Here is a 22,418-nt window from a genome sequence, read left to right as displayed (position 1 = left end):
TCAGTTTTATCACGAGTAATTGTGTTAAAAGATGAAGCTTTAATCACATTCACAGAGGTTATAGATCACTGCCGTGTGATGCTTTCAAGAGGTTTAAGGCCTTTATGACGATTATTATATCATAAGTTTGACAACAATTAAAAATAACTTGATAAGAGGAAAAGTCAGATGGAGTAAAATTGTGACACGATGGTACCCTAGGGAAGGTAAAAGGAGTAGAGGAAGACCACAAAAAAGATGGGATGACGACATCAGACAAGTGGCAAGGGTGATGTGTAACAGAGTGACCCAAGAAAGGTATGAGTGGAAAATGTTAGAGGCCTTGTCCAGAACAGATCTGCAGAAAACCTTGGTCACGGCAACACGGGTGAACGGCTGGACCGATTTCGTTAATTAATTTTTTGTTGTGTTTTTTATTATCAGGAGAAGGTTCTTATGAAAGAGAGAATTAAGAAAAAGAGAAGAGAAAAGTAACCTTATGGCGTTTGACATAACATTGACAGAATGCGTGCTACAAATATTGTCAAAGAGGGTGTGAGAAAAATTAGTCAGAGTTATTATATTGATACAATACATATAAAATAATTACAGTCGCTAATTGTTTGTGGCATTAATCTTGAAAATCCATGTTTTTCACATGGCCAGTTATATGTCGAAATACCAACAAAACTATTTACATACGCCAGAAAAACAAACAAATAATGTTGCATAATAAAGCATTTTTAGTTACTTATACCAATTCGAAATCAATATTCATAGTTAAGACAGGACAACGTCTGTCGGATCCGCTAATCACTTATAAACGCTTTATAGGTTATATTTTCCATGACAGCGTTTCGCGTCTTACACTTAGCAACAGTTTTCTCAACGCCATCATGATAAACAATAATAAATCTACGGGGCAATAAAAAATATATGTGTAAAATCATTTATTCAAGCTGGACTTTACCACTAATATTTACAATATTAACTATATCTTAATACATATGTGTCATATACATAGTTTAAAGCAACTGTATAGTCATACATTTTATATTTTTAGTGTTTGCACATATATGATACAGGTTTTGTTCCCCCATGAAGCCAGCTGCAGATCGAGAGCTGCTTCACACGAACATACACGAGCGATGCTAATATAATCTAGCTTAATTCATGGTCTGCAATCGGCTTAAAGGTTTCTATTTAGTTTAATTTAAAAAAAACTACTAGAACAATCTGTTGATTTTTATTACAGAGCTTCGAAATTACAATTACAATTCAGATACATATTGATTACCACTGTCATCAACGAAATACTAAAATTTATTTGACTCCAGTTAATGAAGTCAAACAAATAATTGTTGTCCTGTTCACTCTAAAAGATTTCAATATATCGCTGTCTCAATTTCGTAATCTCGATATCCGTCTCTTTTGATCACACGTCAACACAATTTGATAGAAAGAGACAAACTACTCTAGTAACAATTTTTTATGAATAATGTCTAATGGCCATTTAACACTACCATAATTTGAGTGTTATTAAGATTAGTTCGAATGAAACATGGTTTATACAATAAAATAGCTTGTAAACGTTTATTAATTTATCAAAATCCCTAAAATTTAATTTGAATCTTGGAATTTAATTGGAGACTGTAATGGATCCAAATAGATACACGCGTTTAAAGGTACGGTATGTTTTAGGAACTGGCGAGACGCCATCATATCAAGTTATATAAACATATGTTTAATTTGATTTTTTTAGGTAATTTGTATAATACTATAATAGTTTTTAAAATCATAATCATAATTGTAAAATCATAGTTTTTTTGACATAAGACATTGATCTATTAATTTGATATTAAACTAAACAAATATACGTAAAATCTTTCATTCGGTGGCGACCAGCGCTTATTATATAAGGCGCAGACAACTAGCTTAGTTAGCCGTTCAATTAACAGCCTAGCCTTTTAACTAAACAGCGCCGTTTAACTTACGGCCTCAAAGATATTCAGCCAGTTGATCAAACAGCTAGGCAAATGATTCTACCACTCTCATACTAGAAACGAAACTCTTCAAACTGTCAATATGGCGTTTGATGGTGTTTTCCATTAAACAATGAAAAAACAACAAGAACAATGGTAGAGCGAATTTAGCTGTGATTGACTCAAGCACTTTATTAAATATTGTAACAAACGCTACGACTTAATATGTTTCAGGCCGCTAGTTAAACGGCACGGTTTAGTTAAAAGGCTAGGCTGTTAATTAAACAGCTAATAAGGCTGCGACGTACACATTCAATAATTCTGATGTAAGACTAAAATTAGACCAACGTATTAACTTTGACTGTCTAATGCGGCTTAAATGTCCTAAAAGTTCGTCCAAAATCCCGGTGATGCTACTGAGATATTATATTAAATAATAATGATACCTCATGAATAACATATCCATTTACAGAATGCATAACGCAATCTAGTTATTTGTCGGTTTAACATCGGTTAAAATCCTTAATTTAAAACACGCCGTCTTTGTACTGTCACTCAATAAATGCATGACACTGCAACTCACTGAAGTGGCTTATAGCAAGAGGAACAAGCATTATATATTTTAGGCTACAAGTAACAGACGCCCAGCATCACTGTGGGGCTTACAGTCAATCTTCAATCAAGGCTCAACTTTGGTCGGATTCCAATCCACTTTTTTGACAAACGGAAATCTACTTTGAATATAAATAGGTAGCTGTCATAAATATAGTCAAAATCTGTTTCAAGGACATCGACAGGACTTGGATTGGATCGTAACATACGATGTCGTTGTTATTAAGTACCTAATACATATAATTCAGCCGGGAGTATTGATATTGGTCAATATATGTATGTTGTTCTAAACGATGTCGTCGTTTTGACTGTTATACACTTTGTTATGTTACCCAACCATTTCTGCGCCACTTTTGCCTTTCTAAAACGGTTAAGCCCCATAAACATAACGTTTAATATAAAAATATTGATTGTAGGAAGAAATTAATAGGAAAATTAACAAAACACCGAAGTTAATTTTTGAAACAAAGAAGCCGAGCCCCCCTTAGAAATCAATTTGCCCCCTGTGGGGGGTGTGTGAAACACTAGTTTCACTCATCGCCAAAAAATTTAAAAACCACCGCGGTTTGTATAAATGTTTGTATAGCTGTCTTGTTTAGGAGCGCGACAAATGCTGAAAGCTTTTCAATTAACTTTTTGTGTTTATTAACGTTAGGCTATTTTTAGCCAAAAAAACAAACGAACCAGTGGCGCTACCACCTTTTTAGGTCTGGGCCTCAGATTTTTGTATCTGTTCTATGATCATTTGTCAATCTAATAGGCAAGTAGGTGAACACACGCCGATTTTATTGGGTCTAAGGCACGCCGGTTTCCTCACGATGTTTTCCATCACCGTTCGAGCGAATGTTAAATGCGTACATGAGAGAAGGTGATGAGAGTCGCACGCTGAAGCTAGGTAGCAAATACCTCAATTAAACGCCATATTAAGCACACGAGATTCTTCCACTAGTTACGATATAAATCAGAAATTGTCCAGATCCACAGCTCCAGCAGTACCAACTGCATCCACTCACACAACATCGTGACTCCTCAAATGATCTTTCAAATTTTTCCGCCGCAAAAAGGCCAACCCACAAAAGTCACATTTATAATTCTTCTCACCCGTATGTATGACCATGTGACGCTTCAGAGTTTCCTTATTGCAAAACCTCTGCGTGCAAATCTTGCACTGATGATTCCTCTCTTGCAAATGCACCGAACGATTGTGACATATCAAGTGATACTTCAAATGAAACGCACGACCACAAGTCTCGCATTTGTGGACACGCGTTGACTGGTGATGCACGTCCTGCAAGTGAATGGTCCTTCGATAGTTCGAATTGAATCTCTCTGGACACATCGGACACCTACGCGGGTACTGCTTTAAGTGTACGCCCCGTACATGTATAGACCGTTTATGAGTGGTACTGAACACTTTATCGCACCTATCACAAGGGTAACTGCCGCTCTCGTGCACCTCCAAATGTGTTTTCAGAAGACGTAACGTCATAAAACCAGTCCCGCAAATTTCGCAACTGTAGTTATTAAAATGGACGTTCATGTGGATGACCAACGGTCGTAGTTTGATGAAGCTCTGGCTGCATATCACGCAGTCAAATGAGCTCGGTAATTCCAGCTTGAAAGGTATCATGTTATCTTTGAGTTCGGCATCAATTGGTTTCTGGTGTATTGATTTCAAATGGTGTTTGATTTCTACCAAATCATTGAGGGGAGACGAGCATATTTTGCAGGCCAAATCGCTGACCTCCACCTTTAACACGCATTCTTTTTTATTGTTCAACAATCGTTTTAGGGAGGCGAACGTATGTACGTTCGCCATATGATCTCTCAGGACTGTTATGTCTAAAAACGGCTGCGTACAAATGAAGCATTTGAACTTGTTGTTTCCATAAATGAATGGATAAGCTGTGGAGAACTCGAATATTAGTAACGCATTTTGTCTTTTTTCCGATTTCTTAACGGGCACCGGCTTAGGAGTCTCTCTAACTATACTCTCCTGTTGTGGACTTCTTTCCATCAAAACCGGTGAAGGGCTTCGAGAAGTAATGGGTGCAGTCGTTACATTCTTTACACGAATTTTGTTGAAGTCGAACAGTGTACCCAAAGGCTTACAAAGGCTTCTATCGTAAGCCACTTGAAACAGTGGTGTTATCCTCTTTGCGGGCGCTTTTGTTTCCTTTCCTAGAAAATAAATAAATTCCATATATTTTCCATTTTCATGTAGTACTAAGTGCCATTAGTCGGTAGTCGTTAGATCAGAGTTCAATGATAATATTTTTTTTCTGTTTAACAACGTATAAGTTCGCTCCTTTAAGTGAATAGAAGTTAACATATATTCTTTAAAAATAAGTAATTCCGGGTTTATCGCAATATTTTAATGCCACAGATAGAAAGAGAAAGTGACCGACTTGAGTTAAAGCTAGACTATCTTCGAAACGTCCTGGAGCGATCAAATCTTCCGCCCCGTCACTAGTTACGATAATTTCGTACACAACCTGAGGGAGCCATAGTAGAAAGGCTGGTGTAGTGTATGAAATCTATTAACAGTAACAATGAACCGGTCCTTTAAGTGGCCGAAGTTTTTTACGACACATACAAGATTTTGTTCTTCATTTTTAAAATTGTAGTCCACTTCATCACCAGCTTTTTGATCCTATGTCGACATAGGGTGGAACTCATCAATTTTAACTGATGGGTGATTAACTTTAACATGGTGATTAAGGCTACATTTTTGAACAAACGAGCCACCGCAATAACTACAAACGAATCTCCGATCATTCTCGTGTATCCGCATATGTTCGCGTAGTGTATACTTTCTGGCGTACGACTTTTTGCATATATTACAGTTGAACTTCCTCTCCCCACCGTGCCTGATCATGTGCTCCTTCAGCTCCGACTTGGAATAAAACTTCCACTCGCATAGACTACATCCATGTCTTTTCATTTTCAAATGAACAGTCCGAACGTGAACTCCCAATTTTCCACTCGACGTGAACACTTTAGGGCAGAGATTACACTTAAATTCCTTCAGCTTGATTCCGTGAACTGCTGCGATGTGCTTATTCCTTTGAAAGTAATTCCTAAACGCCTCGGGACAATGCGGACATCTATGTCTTCTGACTTGTTTATGAACATTCGCAAAGTGTTCGTTCTTAGCGTTCATTGATCTAAAAGTCTTATCACACGACTCGCATGGAAACGAGCCGCTCTCGTGTGAAAACGCATGTGTACGAAGTCTTTCCGGCGTTATAAAACCCGTACCGCATTGTTCACAAATAAAGTTCTGGAAGTGAACATTCATGTGATGGTTCAGCGTTTTGAACTCGTCAAATTTCTCATCGCACACGGCACAATTGAAACTGTCTTTCGTCACTTTAAATGGCAACACTTCGTCCGTTGTGTTCAAATCTATAGTTTTATTGTGAACATCGACTAAATGCCGCTTTAGATAATTTATATCTGGTGTTAGTTCATCGCAAAGTTTGCAGCTATTATCAGTTATGTCAACCTTAACCAGTTCGTGTCTCTTTAACTTTGACATTGCATATTTAATGACAGTGGAAGTCACAAGGTTATGATCGATAAAGATATGGTGTCTCAATATCGCTGGATCAATGAATTGTTGGTCACAGTAGAAGCATATGTATAAATTCTTCATCCATCTAAACGGGCATAGCCTTGTATGTTCTAGAAGTAACGTGGCATTCTTTTTCCTTGCTTTAATCGCGTCAAGGTCTTTCAGTTTTCTATCATTCTTTATACGCGTATCCATATTGCCGGCTTCGACGCGATTCTCACCTAGAATAATAAAATGTGTTCAGACTTTTCATCATACAATCTTCTTTCGAGCAGTTATTCAATTATCAATTTTATTGGTCAAAACACCTCCTTGATTATCTAGTTCAGAAGAAACATCAAATTCATCAAAAAAAACCATATTTATTTACAGTAAATTAGAAGCCATCTTTTATCTGCATCGGATGATGAACCCTCACGTGTTGCTTTAGACTGCACTTTTGTATGAACGATTGACCACAAATTGGGCAGACAAATCTCCTATCATTATTATGGATTCTCATATGTTCCCTTAGTGTTTTCAAGCGCGCATACGACTTTTTGCACACATCACACTGATATATTCTAGCACCACCGTGTTTAATACTGTGCTCTTGCAGTTCATAATTCGAAAAGAACTTCATTCCACATGTGTTACAGGTGTGGTTCCTCTCCTGTAAGTGTTGGGAGCGGATGTGTGCTGTTCTTCGACTACACAGGTCGAAAACTTTGGGGCATGATGGACACGGAAACAGTGCAGTCTTTTCATTATGTATCGTGTTCAGATGTTTCATTCTATACTTGTAGGAGGAGAACTTCTCGTCACATATAGGACACTTGTAGCGCTTATTGGATTTATGCACTTTCGCTATATGGGCGTATAGACCGGCGTATGATTGGAGAAGTTCCCCGCAATGCTTGCAAGGGAAAGTGCCCTTTTCGTGTGTACGGGAGTGATTCAACATCCTCTGTATCGTCGCAAAACCTTTGCCGCAAGTTTCACAAATATAATGCTCATAATGGTCGTTCATATGTTTGTGTAGGCTTAGAAACATTTCGTAACGTTTGCCGCAGACTTGACAACAATACTCATCCTTGCTCAATTTATACGGCAAAATGCTCTCACCGTATGTACAATCGATACTTTTGCCGTGAATCCTCAAGTGTATTTTTATATTAATTTTTATATAATAATCATTTATATTAACGCCGCATAGTCTGCAAACCGTTACAGAGAAATCCATTTTAAGCGGGTCGTATTTGCGTGGTTTGAAAGCTATATCCGAGTGAAGCCTTTGAGAATGTTCTCTTAACAACTGTGGCTCCAGGAAGCTACTTTTACAGAAGAAACAAAGGTAAGCACCTTTCCTATACTTAAACGGGTAGGCAGTGCATGAAGTAAGAATATTTTTTATATTCTTTCTGAACATTGCCCGTCGCGCGTTTCCTTCTAGTCTCTTGTTAATAATGTCATCATTACTCGTTATCGCTGTGTAATCTGTTCTATCGTCTTCTTTAAGCTCAGCTTTTCCTCCTAAAAATAGAAAAATTGATAAAGCTTCAACTTCGGTATTATCTTAACTATGCGATATTTAAAAAAAATATCGCCTCCTAAATTTGAACATTTTCAACTGTGGGATGGTGTATTCTAAGGTGATTTTTCAGGCTACACTTTTGTACGAATCCACTATTACAAAATTCACACACAAAACGTTTATCGTTATTGTGAATGCGCATGTGTTCTTTCAGGGTCTTCATCCGCGCATACATTTTCTTACAGACTTCACATTGAAACTTCCTCTCGCCTTCATGCTTCACCATGTGGTTCCTAAGTTGTGCAGCGGTGCCAAACTTGTACGGACACTGTTCGCAGAGGAACGGCCTATGTTTAATATGAACCTGCTGTATGTGCCTAGTCCTTTGATTGTACATAGAAAAAACTCTTGGACAAAAGTTGCAAGGATATTCAACTTTTTTACCGTGCGAGTTCTTCAAATGCTTTAGACGTTCCGAGTAAGTTTTGAAGACTTCATTACAATACGGGCAACGATATCTAAATTCCGATGTGTGCGTCAAATAAACGTGCCTATTAAATTGTACTCTAGTTTCGAACACCTTATCGCATCTTGTACATTTATTATTATCTGTTTCGTGTATTATTTGATGTGCTTTCAGTCTATGGGCAGCTGAAAACGCTTTGCCGCAGTGACAACAAATATTATTAGGATAATGTTGATTCATGTGTGTATTCAATTTAGTAAATTGCAGAAACCGCTCGCCACAGTGTGTACAAGAAAGCTCTTTATTCATCAGTAAAAATGGTGTAACGCCTAAATCTAAATCTTTAACGACAGGTTTCTCATGAACCACCACGAGGTGTTCCTTCAAATTGTCCAAATCCGGGATTGCTTCACGGCATATGTTACATTGTAAATTTGTCACTTCGACTTTAACGTAATCAAAAGTACGCGCGAATTTAAGAGCATCCACTTTGTTTGGATGTTCCAATGAATGTTCTTTTACGCTCTCGAAATCTGCAAAATTTTTCGGACAGAACGCGCAGGTATAACATCCACGCCTCCACCTAAACGGGCAAGCGTTACAACACTCAAGAATAATAGCCGCGTTGTCTCTTTGATCGTTAAATTTTCTTTTCTGTTTCCATAACAATTTCGTTGGTGGTTTATTGTCTGGTCCTAAAAACAAAAAAAAAGCACCGTCAGTTTCCACCATTTGTTTCATGACAAAACTGCAAATATTTTCTTTAGATTCTCCAGAATTTATGCTACAAAATATATAATTTGTACACCAATCAAGAGATTCAACTTGACTTAAAATCACAGACTATCCGCGCATTTATCATTCCGAGAATGATTCAAATCCGAACATTTCTTTCCCATTTTGTGAGACACCCTATAGTGAGCTGATCTATTGCAGCTCGTCTCGAATATCTTTTCACAATTAGCACAGGGATAATACACTTTCTGCTGGCCGTGTTTGTCAACTAAATGTTTGAGACGCGCGTTATATTTAGCAAACACCTCCGGACACCGTGGACAAGCGTACTTAACACCCTTAAGATGGACCTTCACTCTGTGACACATGCGAGCAGTCCTCGTCTCCAAGACCTCATCGCATACACCACAAGGAAAACTACCAACCTCGTGAGACTGAACGTGAGCTCTAAACCGGGATTTCGACACAAAGCCTTTGCCACACGCATCACAGATATAGTTCCTAAAATGGATGTTCATATGTTCATTCATTTTCGAGAAAGATGCAAAGCCTACTTGACATTTGGGACATTTAAAATCATTGGAGCCAAGTTTAAACGGCAGTACACCATCGCTATAATTAGGATACAACTTTTTCTGATGCACAAAAACCAAGTGTTCTTTGAAACCGTCAATAGTGTTAAAATTAAGCCCGCAAAGTCTACACTTTAAGTCGGAAACTTCAACTTTCAGCATATTATTCTCGGTGAGCTTTGCAAATAGCTTTTTGGTGGGCTGTTGGTGTAAATGGTTGGAGCGTATATGAACACGTAAATCATTCGGTTCAAGGAACTTGTTATCACAGTAGGAGCAATAATACGCGCATCGGAACCAGCGGAATGCCCAAGCGGTTGAACACTCCAAGAGGACTAGCGCGTTTCTTTGCATCATAGTCTTAGCGATGCGTCTTTCTGACTCTTCTGGGAGTTCGTTATTAGCACGCCGCCGCCTGAGCATTTGCCGAGCGCTGACGGACTCTTTTAACTTTCTACCTTTAGCCCGATTATCCGCAATAGAGGAACCTAAAAAAGAAAACGCTATTATCTTTCGAATCTGCCATTTTTGGGTACGTTCATAAATCTTTAAATAAAAAAAAGTTTGAGTTTAGAAACGTTTATGTTTTATCAGAAATAAACAGCTCGGAATCGGGATGATGGCCACTTATATGGGCTATCAAAGCTTGCTTTCGAACAAACATTTCGCCACACAACCTACAACACAGCTCATTATGAACTTTTAGATGTGTCTTAAGACCTCTGATACGCTGAAAACACTTCCCGCACACTTCACAAGCGAACTTCTTTTCACCAGAATGCTTGACCATATGCCGTTTCAATTCGTAATTAGTTTTAAAGTGCCATTCGCAATAATCACAATTATAGTTCCGTTGCTGTGGAAAATGTTCTCTTCTGACATGAACCGAACGCTGGCCGCTAGTTTTAAACGTTTTATCACAGTGGGAGCATTCGTACGCAACCTCTTTTGCTCTATGGGCTTGATTTAGGTGATTCATCCTATCATAGTATCCGGAGAACCTCATGTCACAATGTGGGCATTCGTATCGGGGACCTTTCGCGTGTACGTTCGCTTTATGGTAATCTCTGGCTGCACGCATTGTGAACATACGCCCGCACTTGTCACAAGGATACGACCCCTTCAGGTGTACTTCTGAATGCTTCCTCAACCTTGGCGCAGTCATGTATCCCTTGCCGCAAGTTGCGCATATATAATGCTGGTAGTGCGTGTTCATATGCTCATACAATTTGAGGAAATTGTTGAATTTCTCTCGGCATACCAGGCAGCACCATAGATTGCTATCTAGACTGAACGGGAGTACGCCATCCGGATGAGAGCCATCGAACTCCAGGCCGTGTTCAATAACGTGTTGTCTCATTTGCGGTACGCTGTAAAAAGGGCATGCGCAGAGCCTACACACTGCGTTGGTCACGTCCACATTTATCAGGGACATTTCCTTAAACTTGCTGTAAATATCTTTCACGCTGTGATGCGTCGAGCATATTTTAACATGCTCCCGCAATTCAGTACAACACGTGAACATATTCTCGCAGAATGCACATTTGAAATGATTTTTCTTCCACCTAAACGGTATGAACCTCCAACATTCTAATATAGTTGTTGCGTTCTTTTTCATTGAGAGGCGTGCCTCAGCGCTTTTGCTTCTCTGATACTTTGCCTTCTTAGACACCTTCTCTATCGTTATTGCCTCAATTTCAAATTGCCCTCGCCCTAGAAATAGAAAATTTGTATAAGCAATTGCTTCCAACTTCTTCCATTACACCCAGACCAGACAAAATCCTTAAGGATAATTACTAATAGCCGCGTGATTAATACACAGACTACAGATGAAAATGCTTCTTCGCGATGTGTTTATCCAAAGAAAGCTTTGACATAAAGGCCCGCGAACAATGACCACACGGGAAACCATAGTCTATGTCCTTCTTAGACCTGTGCGATTTGACGTTATGGTGATACTTTTGGGACCGAGTCTTAAACGTCATGTGGCATGTGGTGCATTCGTACGCATCAGCTCCAGGCTTAAAGTTATGTATCTCCATGAAGTGACGCTTGCGCAACTCCCAAGTGGCGAACCTGGGTTTATCCTTACAGTGCATACACATATAGGGCATGTTAGTGTGCTGGCTTTTCATATGAACATGTCTCTCCTCCAAAGTGGAGAACGTCGCTACGCAACGGCTGCAATTGTATTTATTGTCGTGAGGTATCCGTTTGTGTGCCCTTAGCGCGCCATCAGTAACGAAACCCTCCCCACACGTATCACACACGAAATTCTGGTAATGTTCGGACGTATGTTTTTTCAACGAGTTAAAATCGGCAAATTGCATCTTGCATATCACACATCGCCAACTGGAGCCGTCGTTCAACTTGAACGGTAAAACGCCGGGCTGTGCATCAAAGTTGATAGGTTGCTTGTGATCGTTTTTAAGGTGAGCCAACAACTCGTCCAGATTATCGATGGACATGAAGCAAAGCTTACATTGCAAATTAGTGATATCTACTTTGAGGAATTCATTGTTTAATCTCCTATTGAAAACAAGATCAATTTCGAAATTCGCGTGTCTCGATGACATATGAGCCCTCAGTCCGTTAGGATTACCAGCCTGAACGCGGCAGAACATGCAATTGAAATTTTGACCCCAAATTCGGAAAGGCAACGCCGTAGAACACTTCAATATTATCTCTGTGTTAATTCTCTGTTTAATAGCTTTACCAAAGCGTGGCTTGTACGAGGAGGTGTAACATTTTAAATTCCTCTCATGCTGCCGCAAACCATGTTCAGACAGGAAGGTAGCACTACATTTGTCGCAGGTGTAAATCTTTAAATGGGATCGTATATGGCAATTGATTTGAGGAAAATCACGAAACAACTTATCACATTCAAAGCAAACCCAGAGGCCAGCATCGTTCTGCTTGAATGGCAACACACCGAACGGTACATCGAAATTCACAACTTTACCGTGATCATTCGATATGTGACTCATAAATCTTTCCACATCATCAAAATTCTCCAAGCAGGCATTACATTTAAATCTACTTATATCAATTTTTAAATCATCGACTACTTTGTAAAACGCGCTATTATGATCGGCATTATTATGAGTATCAGATATGTGTATTCTTAAATTTTCCATAGAGTCTAATTCATCGTGACAGTATGAACAAATGATTCTATTAAATCTAGTCTTAAAAGGTATAGCAGTGGAATGTCTTAGAATGAGAACTGCATTTCTGCGTTGTGGATTCTGGTTAACGGATCTTTCGAATAATCTCTTTGGTTTTTTCCGCTCAATATCCTTAACTCTTCTTAGCCCTAAAAAAAAGAAAAAAACCATGTAATTATTTGTTCCAGTATTCTCTTGTTATGAAGCAGAAACCCAGTTCTTCAATCCAAATAGTGTTGATCCAAGAAATATTAGTAAAATAACGATTTATATTATATTTCTTTACTTTCAAAATATACAATGCTTAAATATATTGTATATTTAACTAGAATATATATATAGCTACGAATTTTTACTTAATTTAAAACCGGAATAAAACAAAACAATTTCAAGTCTTCAAAACCTCCCAAAGTGACCATCAAGACCATCAAGTCAGCGAGGTTTTCCGACTCTTATACGGAAGCTGACACAATTTGAAGCCATCAATTGGATTTTTTGTCAAACAAAAAATTTTCACTAACAAACGATTGTTGAGACTTTTTATTTCTAAAAATGCAATTTACTTCATCTATTACCATTCACGGTTTCTTTAAATCTTTAGATCCTGGTTTGATCTTCGAGTGCTGTACACGCATATGCTTTTGCCAACTTCTCTTCAGCGAGAACTTTTTAGAACAAATCGCACATGAATAGTGCTCCCCACTATGGAGCAATATGTGCGGCACCAAATTCGACTTTCGCGTAAACGATTTGTGACAGAAGTCACACTCAAACTTCTTCTCCCCAGTGTGGGTCGCCATATGCTGTCTCATTGTGTGCTTCGAGCCGAATTTCATACTACAAAACGAGCACGTGAAAAAATCGTTTGAATGCATCACAATGCTGTGGTGATAAAATTGCCGGTGATTTTTGTACGTTATATCGCATTTCGCGCACGTGTACATCAGCTTCTCCTTCTTGTGCACCTTCTCCGCGTGCGTTTGTTTCTCTTTGAACGATCTAAATCTCTCACCGCATGTCACACAGGTGAAATGCCAGCACGCTTTAGTGTTTTTATTATGTTCGAGCAGCATTTCGTTGGTCTCAAACTCGGCGTGACATTTGCTGCAATTAGGCTTCGAGTGAACAGAGCGAATGTGAAATTTCAACGATCCAAATGCCAGATATCTGTTACCACATGTGTCACACGTATACTTATTGTAATGCGCGGCCGTGTGTCTCCATAGACTGATGAAGCTATGGAGATTTTTACTACATATAGCGCAGTTGTATTCGCCGTCAGCAAGTTTGTAAACTTGTATCCTATTACCGCTGTTAAGATCGATTCTTCGATCGTGATCATATTTGAGATGTCTAGCCACATCATCTACTTTATTGAATCTCGTTCCACACAGTCGACATTTCAAATCAGTACAATCGACTTTATAGAAAATATCCTTCCCAGAACACTTGTTCGACAATGTATTAACAACATCAATTGTTTTATGACAATCATCTATGTGCTCTCGCAACTCACTCGGTAGTTTAAACACTTTAGCGCAATAGATACAACACAAGTAGGACCCTTGCAGTCGAAACGGATACGCAGTTGAGAATTGTAACAATTCCTTGGCATATTCCAATGATTCGGATTTTGCAAAATTTCTGGGCCCTAGAAGAAGAAAAAAAACGTATCATTGTCGCTGTTTATTGTTTTAAATTCATTTGACTGACTTACTGTTAAAATTAGTTAAATGTTCGAAGTGGGTGATAATAAAATTTAGATTGATGATGGATCTTATGTGGCAATAAAATATATGTGGATGATATACTATCATTCCGAATACCATAAAGTTACATATCAAAATGCTTCTTAGCGACGTGTTTATCCAAAAACAATTGAGTTGTGAAAGCTTTCGGGCAACTATGGCACGGATAGTTCAACTCCGAATCTTTTTTCATCCTATGCGTCCTGGCCATATGATTGTATTTACCAGAGCGCGTCTTAAATGTCTTCTGGCAAGCGGCGCATTCGTATTTATCCGCCCCAGTTTTATAGTTATGAACCTCCATCAAATGTTTTTTACGCAACTCCCAATTGGCGAAACGGGGTTTGTCCTTACAATACACGCACATGTACGGTGTTGATGTGTGTTGTGTTTTCACGTGAATATTACGTTCCTGGAGAGTTGAGAACGTTGCAATACACCTGCTACAATTATACTTATTCTCATGAGGTATTTTCGTATGAGCTATCATCGCGGACTCCGTAATAAAACCCTCGCCGCATGTATCGCATACATAGTTTTGGAAATGCTCAGACGTGTGTTTTTTTAGGGACACAAAATCTTTGAACTCGTTAGGACAAATCGTGCATTTCCAGATGGAACCGTCATTCAAACGAAAAGGCAGCAGACCTATCTGAGCATCAGAGTTTATCGGCTGCTGGTGATCGGTCTTCAAATGATAAGTTAAAGTATCAAAATTATTTATCGGCATAAAACATAGCTTGCACTGAAGATCCGTTATGTCGACTTTTAGGAACTCCTTTCCAAGTTTCTTATAAAACGCTGTCTGTACATCGTAGTTCTCATGTTGTGTCGCAACGTGAACGCGAAGGTTGCTCGGATTATTTGTTTGTACCCTACAGAAGACACAATTGAAATTACTCTTCCAAGTACGAAACGGACAAGCCGTGGAACATTGAAGAATAATTTCGGCATTAGTACGAGGCTTGAGTGCCCGCCCATTTCGCGCTTTATACGCACTCCTGAAACACTTCACCTGCCTGTGGTGATCTTTCAACGCGTGATCAGAAACAAAAGTCGTGCCGCACTTTTCGCAACTATAATTCATAAAGTGACACAGAATGTGTCTGTTGAGATGAATGAATTCTTTAAAAACCTTTTGACAATATACACATAGCCATTGGTCGTTAATTTCTTTGTAAGGTAGAATACCGAAGCGGGCGTTAAACCTAACAGGTTTATTGTGCTCTCTGGAGAGATGAGACATTAGCATATCAACGTCGTCCATATCCAGATCGCACAGTTTACACTTCAATCCCGTAATGTCAATTTTAACTAAATTATCCTTCGCCCTATAGAATACATTTTTTAGATCTGAATTTGAATGGTCTGCTATCATATGACCACGTAATATAGCTAAGTTATCATATTCGTCGTGGCAATAGGCGCAAAGTATTTGGCTAAAACGCATTTTAAACGGAGAGGCACTGGAATATTTTAATATTAATTCCGCGTTACGACGTTGTGGCGTTTGGTAAACTAATATTATTTTCTTTGTGTCATTACGGCGAATTTCCAATTTGGAACCTAAAAACAAACAAAAAAAATTGGTCAATCATACAACCAATGTACTTTGATACATGCACCTAATCTATTGCCTCTTAAATTCATTATCTAAGCAATCTTATTCAACCTTCGATAGAAAAGATTCAATACCGCTTCAAAAGTTCGATTTTCCTCAAACAATTTTTACTATATTGACGATATTTTAAGATTTTCATAAAAAACAGCCCATCACGATACACAACAAAAGCTGGCGAGCTTAATTTTTAACGTCTGGATGGTGCGTCTTCATGTGAGACCTGTGGCTGACCCTCTGATTGAACTTCTTATTACACGTTTTACATTCAAATCGCTTATTTTCATTATGTATCCACATATGCTGGGACAAGTTCGCCTTGCGCGGGAATGTTTTGAGACAAACACTGCACTCGAACTGTTTCACCCCAGTATGCGACACTAAATGTTCGTCCAGATAACGTCGACAACTGAACTTCTTACCACAATACGAACAAACAAAACAAAACTCCGAGTGGTTAGTCGTAAAGTGGTCCCTATACTTGGAGCGGCTGGAAAAGGTATCACCGCATTCCGGACAGCGGTGCGTCCGCTCACCCTTCCCATGCTTCTTCACCAAATGCTCTTCTCTCTCAGAGTAGCGTAAGAAGCGGGTAGTCGAACAGTACATACAAACGTACGGCCAGCATTTAACACTCTTTACAACATGCTGCCGTCTAGCTTCCGCTGTCACAAAAGTTTGCCTACACCGCCTACACACACATCCACCAGAATGCGTGAACCGTATATGCTGCTTCAGAACACTTTGGGTCGTATAGGATTTCCCACACTCCTCGCAGGTGTAGTTTTGAAAATGGCTCGCCGTATGTTTGCTCAGCTGACGCAAACACGGAAAATTTTTGTCACACATCCCGCAGAGCAGTCTGTCGTTGACGAACTTGAAGGGTTGTATCCCCACATCCAACGAATCCATTTTCCTATCGTGCTCCATCATCAAATGCTCCGCCACCTCCATTATCCGCTCAAATGGAGCCTCACAAATGCGACAGCGTAAAACTGAACAGTCCGCCTTTATGTACCCCTCGTATTTGTGGGAGAATGTTCGAACCATGTTCATATCAGAACTATATGAATGTTCTACATCCATATGATTGCGGAAGTCAGAGGGTTTTGCGAATTCTTCGCAACAAAGTATGCACATGACTTTGTCTTCGGGCAATCGGAACGGATAGGCAGTTGAATGTTTGAGTATTATCTTTGCGTTTTTCTTCGCAGAATTTAAGGATGATTGGTCTAAAACAGACAGAAATGCTTCATTATTTTCTCGTCTTTAACTCCATCGTATGGTATTGTTTAGAAATGTGACACTATTATATATAATAGGGGAGCAAACGAACCTACTGGAAGCCCATAAAGGGCAGTCATCGGAGACCATGTACTGGCTGTACAGCCACTGTAAGTGGGTGCGTTGCTGTTGCATTTGAGGGAGGAGTATTTTAACTTTGAATAGTTGGAGATCATATCTCATACAGAAGACCCGAATCGATTCCACAGTTGCCTAGTTCTCAAAGAACAGAATACATCTGAAGCTGTATTCAACTTGTCAAAATTGGAGACTTTCGATGCGTTTCCATTAATTTTAAATCTTTAAGTTGCGTTTTTCATTTATACCTCGATAACTGACAAAAACAAAAACTCTTAACAAAGTTTTATATTTATTCACAAATAATTACAATAATTTCTTACAACGTAAATAAACAAATTCTTTTAATCAAGAAAAAATTCGTTAAGGAAGATTTCGGACAATTTGTTAATCTAGTTTGCACCAAAAACAATAATAATTACATCATCTATATATTCATACGTCACTCTTATCGACACTCAGAAGAATTTTCACATTCTTATTCATCATATCCTGATAATCTTCTATTTCGGGGTGATAGGACTTCATGTGACTCTTCCACGTGACTCTCTGGTTAAAATGCTTATTGCATAGTGTGCAACTGAACCTCTTCAATTCACTATGAATCCAAAGGTGCTGAACCAAATTCTTCTTGCGTGGAAACGCTTTAGAACACACAGGACACGGGAACAGCTTCTCTTTCGTGTGAATCACTCTGTGCTCATCCAAGTTTTTCTTCGTATCAAACTTGAGGCCACAGCACGTGCAGACGAATATATCCTCCGTGTGAGACAACCGGAAGTGCGTTCTATATTTCTTTCTATCATCAAAAACGAGCGGACACTCCGGACACACATATGTCTTCTTCGTCAAACCATGGACTTGGGTCAAATGCTCCTGTTTGGTCTTCCAATTGAGGAATCTTTCGTTACACAAATTACACATGTTCGTCCAACACTTTTTCGACGTGTAAACATGTTCCCTTCTCGCTTCTAACGTATCAAAGGTTGTTTTGCATTTCCTGCACATCTTATTACCACCGCTATGGGAGTATGTGATATGATGTTTCAGGGTGGTGATCGTTGAGTAGGACTTCCCGCAGGCTTCACACGTGAATTTAGAGAAATGAGATTGTGTGTGTCTGCTCAACTGTCTAAGACATATTGCTTTGGCAGAGCACATAGCGCACTGGAGTTTATCCCCTTCCAGCTTAAATGGCTGAATGCCTAAGTCAAGATTCACATCTATCGGCTTCTGGTGCATGTCGTGAAGGTGTCGAGCGATGTCTTCAAGTGAATCGAATGTTGTAAAGCAGATACGACAGCTAAGATCTGTTATGTCAGCTTTGAGAAAGCCTTCTGTGACATGAGCGAACGCCATTCGTACTTTGAATGTAGGATGTTCTTCAATCATGTGCTTTCTATAGCTTGGACCGTCTTGGATGCTTTCACAGCAGTAAACACAGACCATAGCCTCCTCCGGGAGTCTGAAGGGGTACGTTGTTGTGTATTTCACCAATAACTCTGCGTTGCGCTTCGCGATGGTATATTCATTGGACACTTCTAGAACAAAAAGAAATGCCGACTGTCATTTAACTGTTCTCTGTCTTCTTCTTCATTTTCTTGTTTAGATCTAAATTTTCACAAATGAATTAGATTGGATACCATGTTGACACGGCATTAAACAATCATCAAAGTACCGAAAGTAATGTATTGTTAAATAAAAAATGTTTTAGCACTCTCAAATCGTGTGTATAACAAACAAATGTTATCTTTAAAATGAAACATGGCTGCCCTACGCATACTGCGACAATTAGCTGTGGCTTAACACTGCCCATGAGCAGTCTGAAATTAAAAATGTAGCTCAAAATAGAACGCAATGACCAAGGTATAAGTAAACGCATCCTCGGAGCTACAAAACACAAAGTCAGAAATGTAAAACTTGGCTTTATTGAGGAAAATGATTTATTCTGCAAATATCAGAAATTGAATCAAATTTCATCAAACAAGAATGGAAAGATCGCGAATCAGAATATAAATTTCGTTATAGGATCAAGTGGTGTGTTCAAAATAATATTATCCGCGGTCGTGAATGTTTTTGCGTTTGGATTCGCACGTCAGGTGTTTACAGCATCAATAATAAAACATCTCATCTATTTTAACGACGATCTTTTTATTGTCGTGTCAAATCTCACAAGGATTTCAAAAGTTGTTCGCTTTAGTTAAGAATATAAATTGTGGTCCACAACAAATGAAATTGTTCAAAGATTTTCTTTGGTACCCACAGAATAGATAAACAAGAATTACAGACTCTAGCGTAAGTACACCTAGACGCGTCAAGTTCATGGCGTCGAGCGACATTCTCTCTCAACATCAAAGGGGTTCCCAAGGGGGACTACGTATAAACTGTTATTGGGATTGATATCAGACAAACGCTGTTCCAAGCTCGTCTTATTTCACTATCATATTCAAACCCAGAAGTACAGAAGGAACATCCGATCTTTCAAAAGTTATTTTATTGTATGCAAGATCGATGTTCTCTCAACATCCGTAGCGCTGATATCAAAGGGCTTCCCAAGGGGGACTACGTATAAACTTTTATTGGTATTGATATCACACAAACGCTGTTCCAACCTCGTCTTGTCTCACTATCATATTCAAACCCAGAAGTACAGAAGGAACATCCGATCTTTCAAAAGTTATTTTATTGTATGCAAGATCGATGTTCTCTCAACATCCGTAGCGCTGATATCAAAGGGCTTCCCAAGGGGGACTACGTATAAACTTTTATTGGGATTGATATCACACAAACGCTGTTCCAACCTCGTCTAGTCTCACTATCATATTCAGACCCAGAAGTACAGAAGGAACATCCCATCTTTCAAAAGTTATTTTATTGTATGCAAGATCGATGTTCTCTCAACATCCGTAGAGCTGATATTAAAGGGCTTCCCAAGGGGGACTACGTATAAACTTTTATTGGGATTGATATCACACAAACGCTGTTCCAACCTCGTCTAGTCTCACTATCATATTCAGACCCAGAAGTACAGAAGGAACATCCCATCTTTCAAAAGTTATTTTATTGTATGCAAGATCGATGTTCTCTCAACATCCGTAGAGCTGATATTAAAGGGCTTCCCAAGGGGGACTACGTATAAACTTTTATTGGGATTGATATCACACAAACGCTGTTCCAACCTCGTCTAGTCTCACTATCATATTCAGACCCAGAAGTACAGAAGGAACATCCCATCTTTCAAAAGTTATTTTATTGTATGCAAGATCGATGTTCTCTCAACATCCGTAGAGCTGATATCAAAGGGCTTCCCAAGGGGGACTACGTATAAACTTTTATTGGGATTGATATCACACAAACGCTGTTCCAACCTCGTCTAGTCTCACTATCATATTCAGACCCAGAAGTACAGAGGGAACAATCTCATCATTCAAAAGTTATGTTTGCTCAAATGCCGCTGGAGACGCCATCTCGAGGTAAACTTCTGCCCGCAATGTTTACAGACGACAAAATCGTTCGAGTGGTGGATTTTGAAATGTGCATAATATGCTGACACACTGTTGAAAGTCATATTACAATCGGCACATCTGTTCGTTCGTTTATTGAGACCGTGCTTCGTCTCCATGTGTTTAAGCCTCGCGTTGTGATCCTGAAACCGCTCCTTACATTTAGTGCACGTGTAAAGCATACACGACTTCTCCGTTCTATGATGTTTATCCTTCGCTTCCATATTGGGAAAGACCTTCCCACAGTTTCTGCACGTTATTTCGTATTGCTGATGCTTTAGACGGACGTGGCGTAGGAGACCTGTGGTTGCTACGTAGCTTTTGCCGCACACGTGACAAACATACGTTTGGAAGTGGGTTATCGTGTGGCGGTTTAGGTGGAACACTGACGGCAGCGGTTTGAAACATATTGTACACGATAATGCACCTTTGAGCAACCTGTATGGCATCACACCGAGTTTTGCGTTGAATTCTATTCGCTCGTTGTGCGACTCTTTCAAATGCCTTGCTGCGGTCTCAATATCACTCAACTTCTCCGAGCAAACACGGCATTTCAGCTCTGTGATATCGGCTTTGATGAACTCAGACTTGGGTAGGTTGTAGAAAGCGACTTTCGAGCTGAACGTATGGTGTTCGACGCTCATGTGGGAGCGGAACTCGTCAGGATCCTCGAATAAATCCTGGCAGTAGACGCACAGTACGCACCTATCGTTAACGCGAAACGGGTTAGCCGTAGTACGTCGCAAAATTATTTCCGCGTTATTCCGTACAGGGTCATCTGTTTCAGCTAAAACAGAAAAAGACCAGCTGTACTTATACGGTAACTTAGCAACGGAGGACAATTAAAATATTCTAACGTTTTTTGGTGTGTGGTACAAATCTTTACGTGTATCACCTATTACGTAAGGCATATAATCGTGTACGTTTGTCATTTCACCTGTCAATGCTCAAGTATGACTGTATAAGGCTATGAGCGAAGTTATCGATATTTCATAGTTCAGTCACCATGTCCAAAAGCAATTCATCATTACTAAAATTCTCGTGTACGACCCCTCATGAACAAAAATTCAAGTAATCAGTCTTGCTTTGGTCATCGTAACTGTTAGTTCAATGTGCGTCGCAATTGCAACGATCGTACAAGTTATGTATTCAAGTTAAGTTCAATACCTGTGCATAAAAACACTCAGAGGGAAATGAAGTTATTGAAGCCAGCTTATTTTAAAAACAACAGAATTCTCAAACTAGAATTGGCAACTGATACACTAACCTATCGCAAACCGATAGATTTCGATGTTTAAGATGCCTTTCAGTTATCTGGACCAAGTTTTTCTGCCTCTAAATTGAAGATTGACTTCCAATCCGAAACAAGATTACATCAAACTCGCATTGTCTATCAACAGTTAATAAATGCTAAAATAGAGTTTAAAGAGAAATTGGTTTATCAAACTTCATTTCACTCTGAAAAAAAACCAAGTCAGTTGGACGACCGATAATCAATTGATAAACCAATTACAAACAACGTCCAATTGACTTCAAAACAAAATCAGTTTGGACACGTTTCGATGACATTTCATATATTGTTTT

General features: G+C 39.1%; 3 protein-coding genes across 16 annotated transcripts in view; all 3 read right to left on the bottom strand.

Moving 5' to 3' along the window:
* The window catches only part of LOC123717947 (gastrula zinc finger protein XlCGF26.1-like), a 49,390-nt gene that overhangs the window by 15,208 nt on the left and 11,764 nt on the right, over positions 1-22,418 (bottom strand). The window contains exons 5-6 of one of the 14 annotated variants that reach the window (XM_045674224.1): positions 13,179-14,254; positions 12,634-12,752 (exon numbers count right to left, since the gene is read on the bottom strand). The exons of 4 other annotated variants lie outside the window; for them this stretch is intronic. In XM_045674224.1, the coding sequence (XP_045530180.1) occupies positions 13,182-14,254 (1,073 nt within the window). In that variant the 3' untranslated portion in view covers positions 12,634-12,752; positions 13,179-13,181. 9 more of the 14 variants (XM_045674230.1, XM_045674221.1, XM_045674227.1 and 6 more) reach the window with 9 other exon arrangements.
* LOC123717950 (zinc finger protein 728-like) lies at positions 1,210-4,776 on the bottom strand. The gene has a single exon (XM_045674233.1). The coding sequence runs from the start codon at positions 4,774-4,776 to the stop codon at positions 3,583-3,585; it is 1,194 nt and encodes a 397-aa protein (XP_045530189.1). The 3' UTR covers positions 1,210-3,582.
* On the bottom strand, positions 5,213-6,490 carry LOC123717951 (zinc finger protein 26-like). Its single transcript, XM_045674234.1, has one exon. The coding sequence runs from the start codon at positions 6,343-6,345 to the stop codon at positions 5,227-5,229; it is 1,119 nt and encodes a 372-aa protein (XP_045530190.1). The 5' UTR covers positions 6,346-6,490; the 3' UTR covers positions 5,213-5,226.

The sequence above is a fragment of the Pieris brassicae genome, chromosome 14 (assembly GCF_905147105.1).
Source record: "Pieris brassicae chromosome 14, ilPieBrab1.1, whole genome shotgun sequence".
NCBI lineage: Eukaryota > Metazoa > Arthropoda > Insecta > Lepidoptera > Pieridae > Pieris > Pieris brassicae.
Note: the sequence above shows the minus strand (reverse complement) of the source record. Positions and strands in the feature narration are given on the sequence as shown.

Coding starts and splice junctions, on each gene's coding strand:
- LOC123717950 (XM_045674233.1), bottom strand. CDS start 4,776: ATGGAATTTATTTATTTTCTAGGAAAGGAAACAAAAGCGCCCGCAAAG.
- LOC123717951 (XM_045674234.1), bottom strand. CDS start 6,345: ATGGATACGCGTATAAAGAATGATAGAAAACTGAAAGACCTTGACGCG.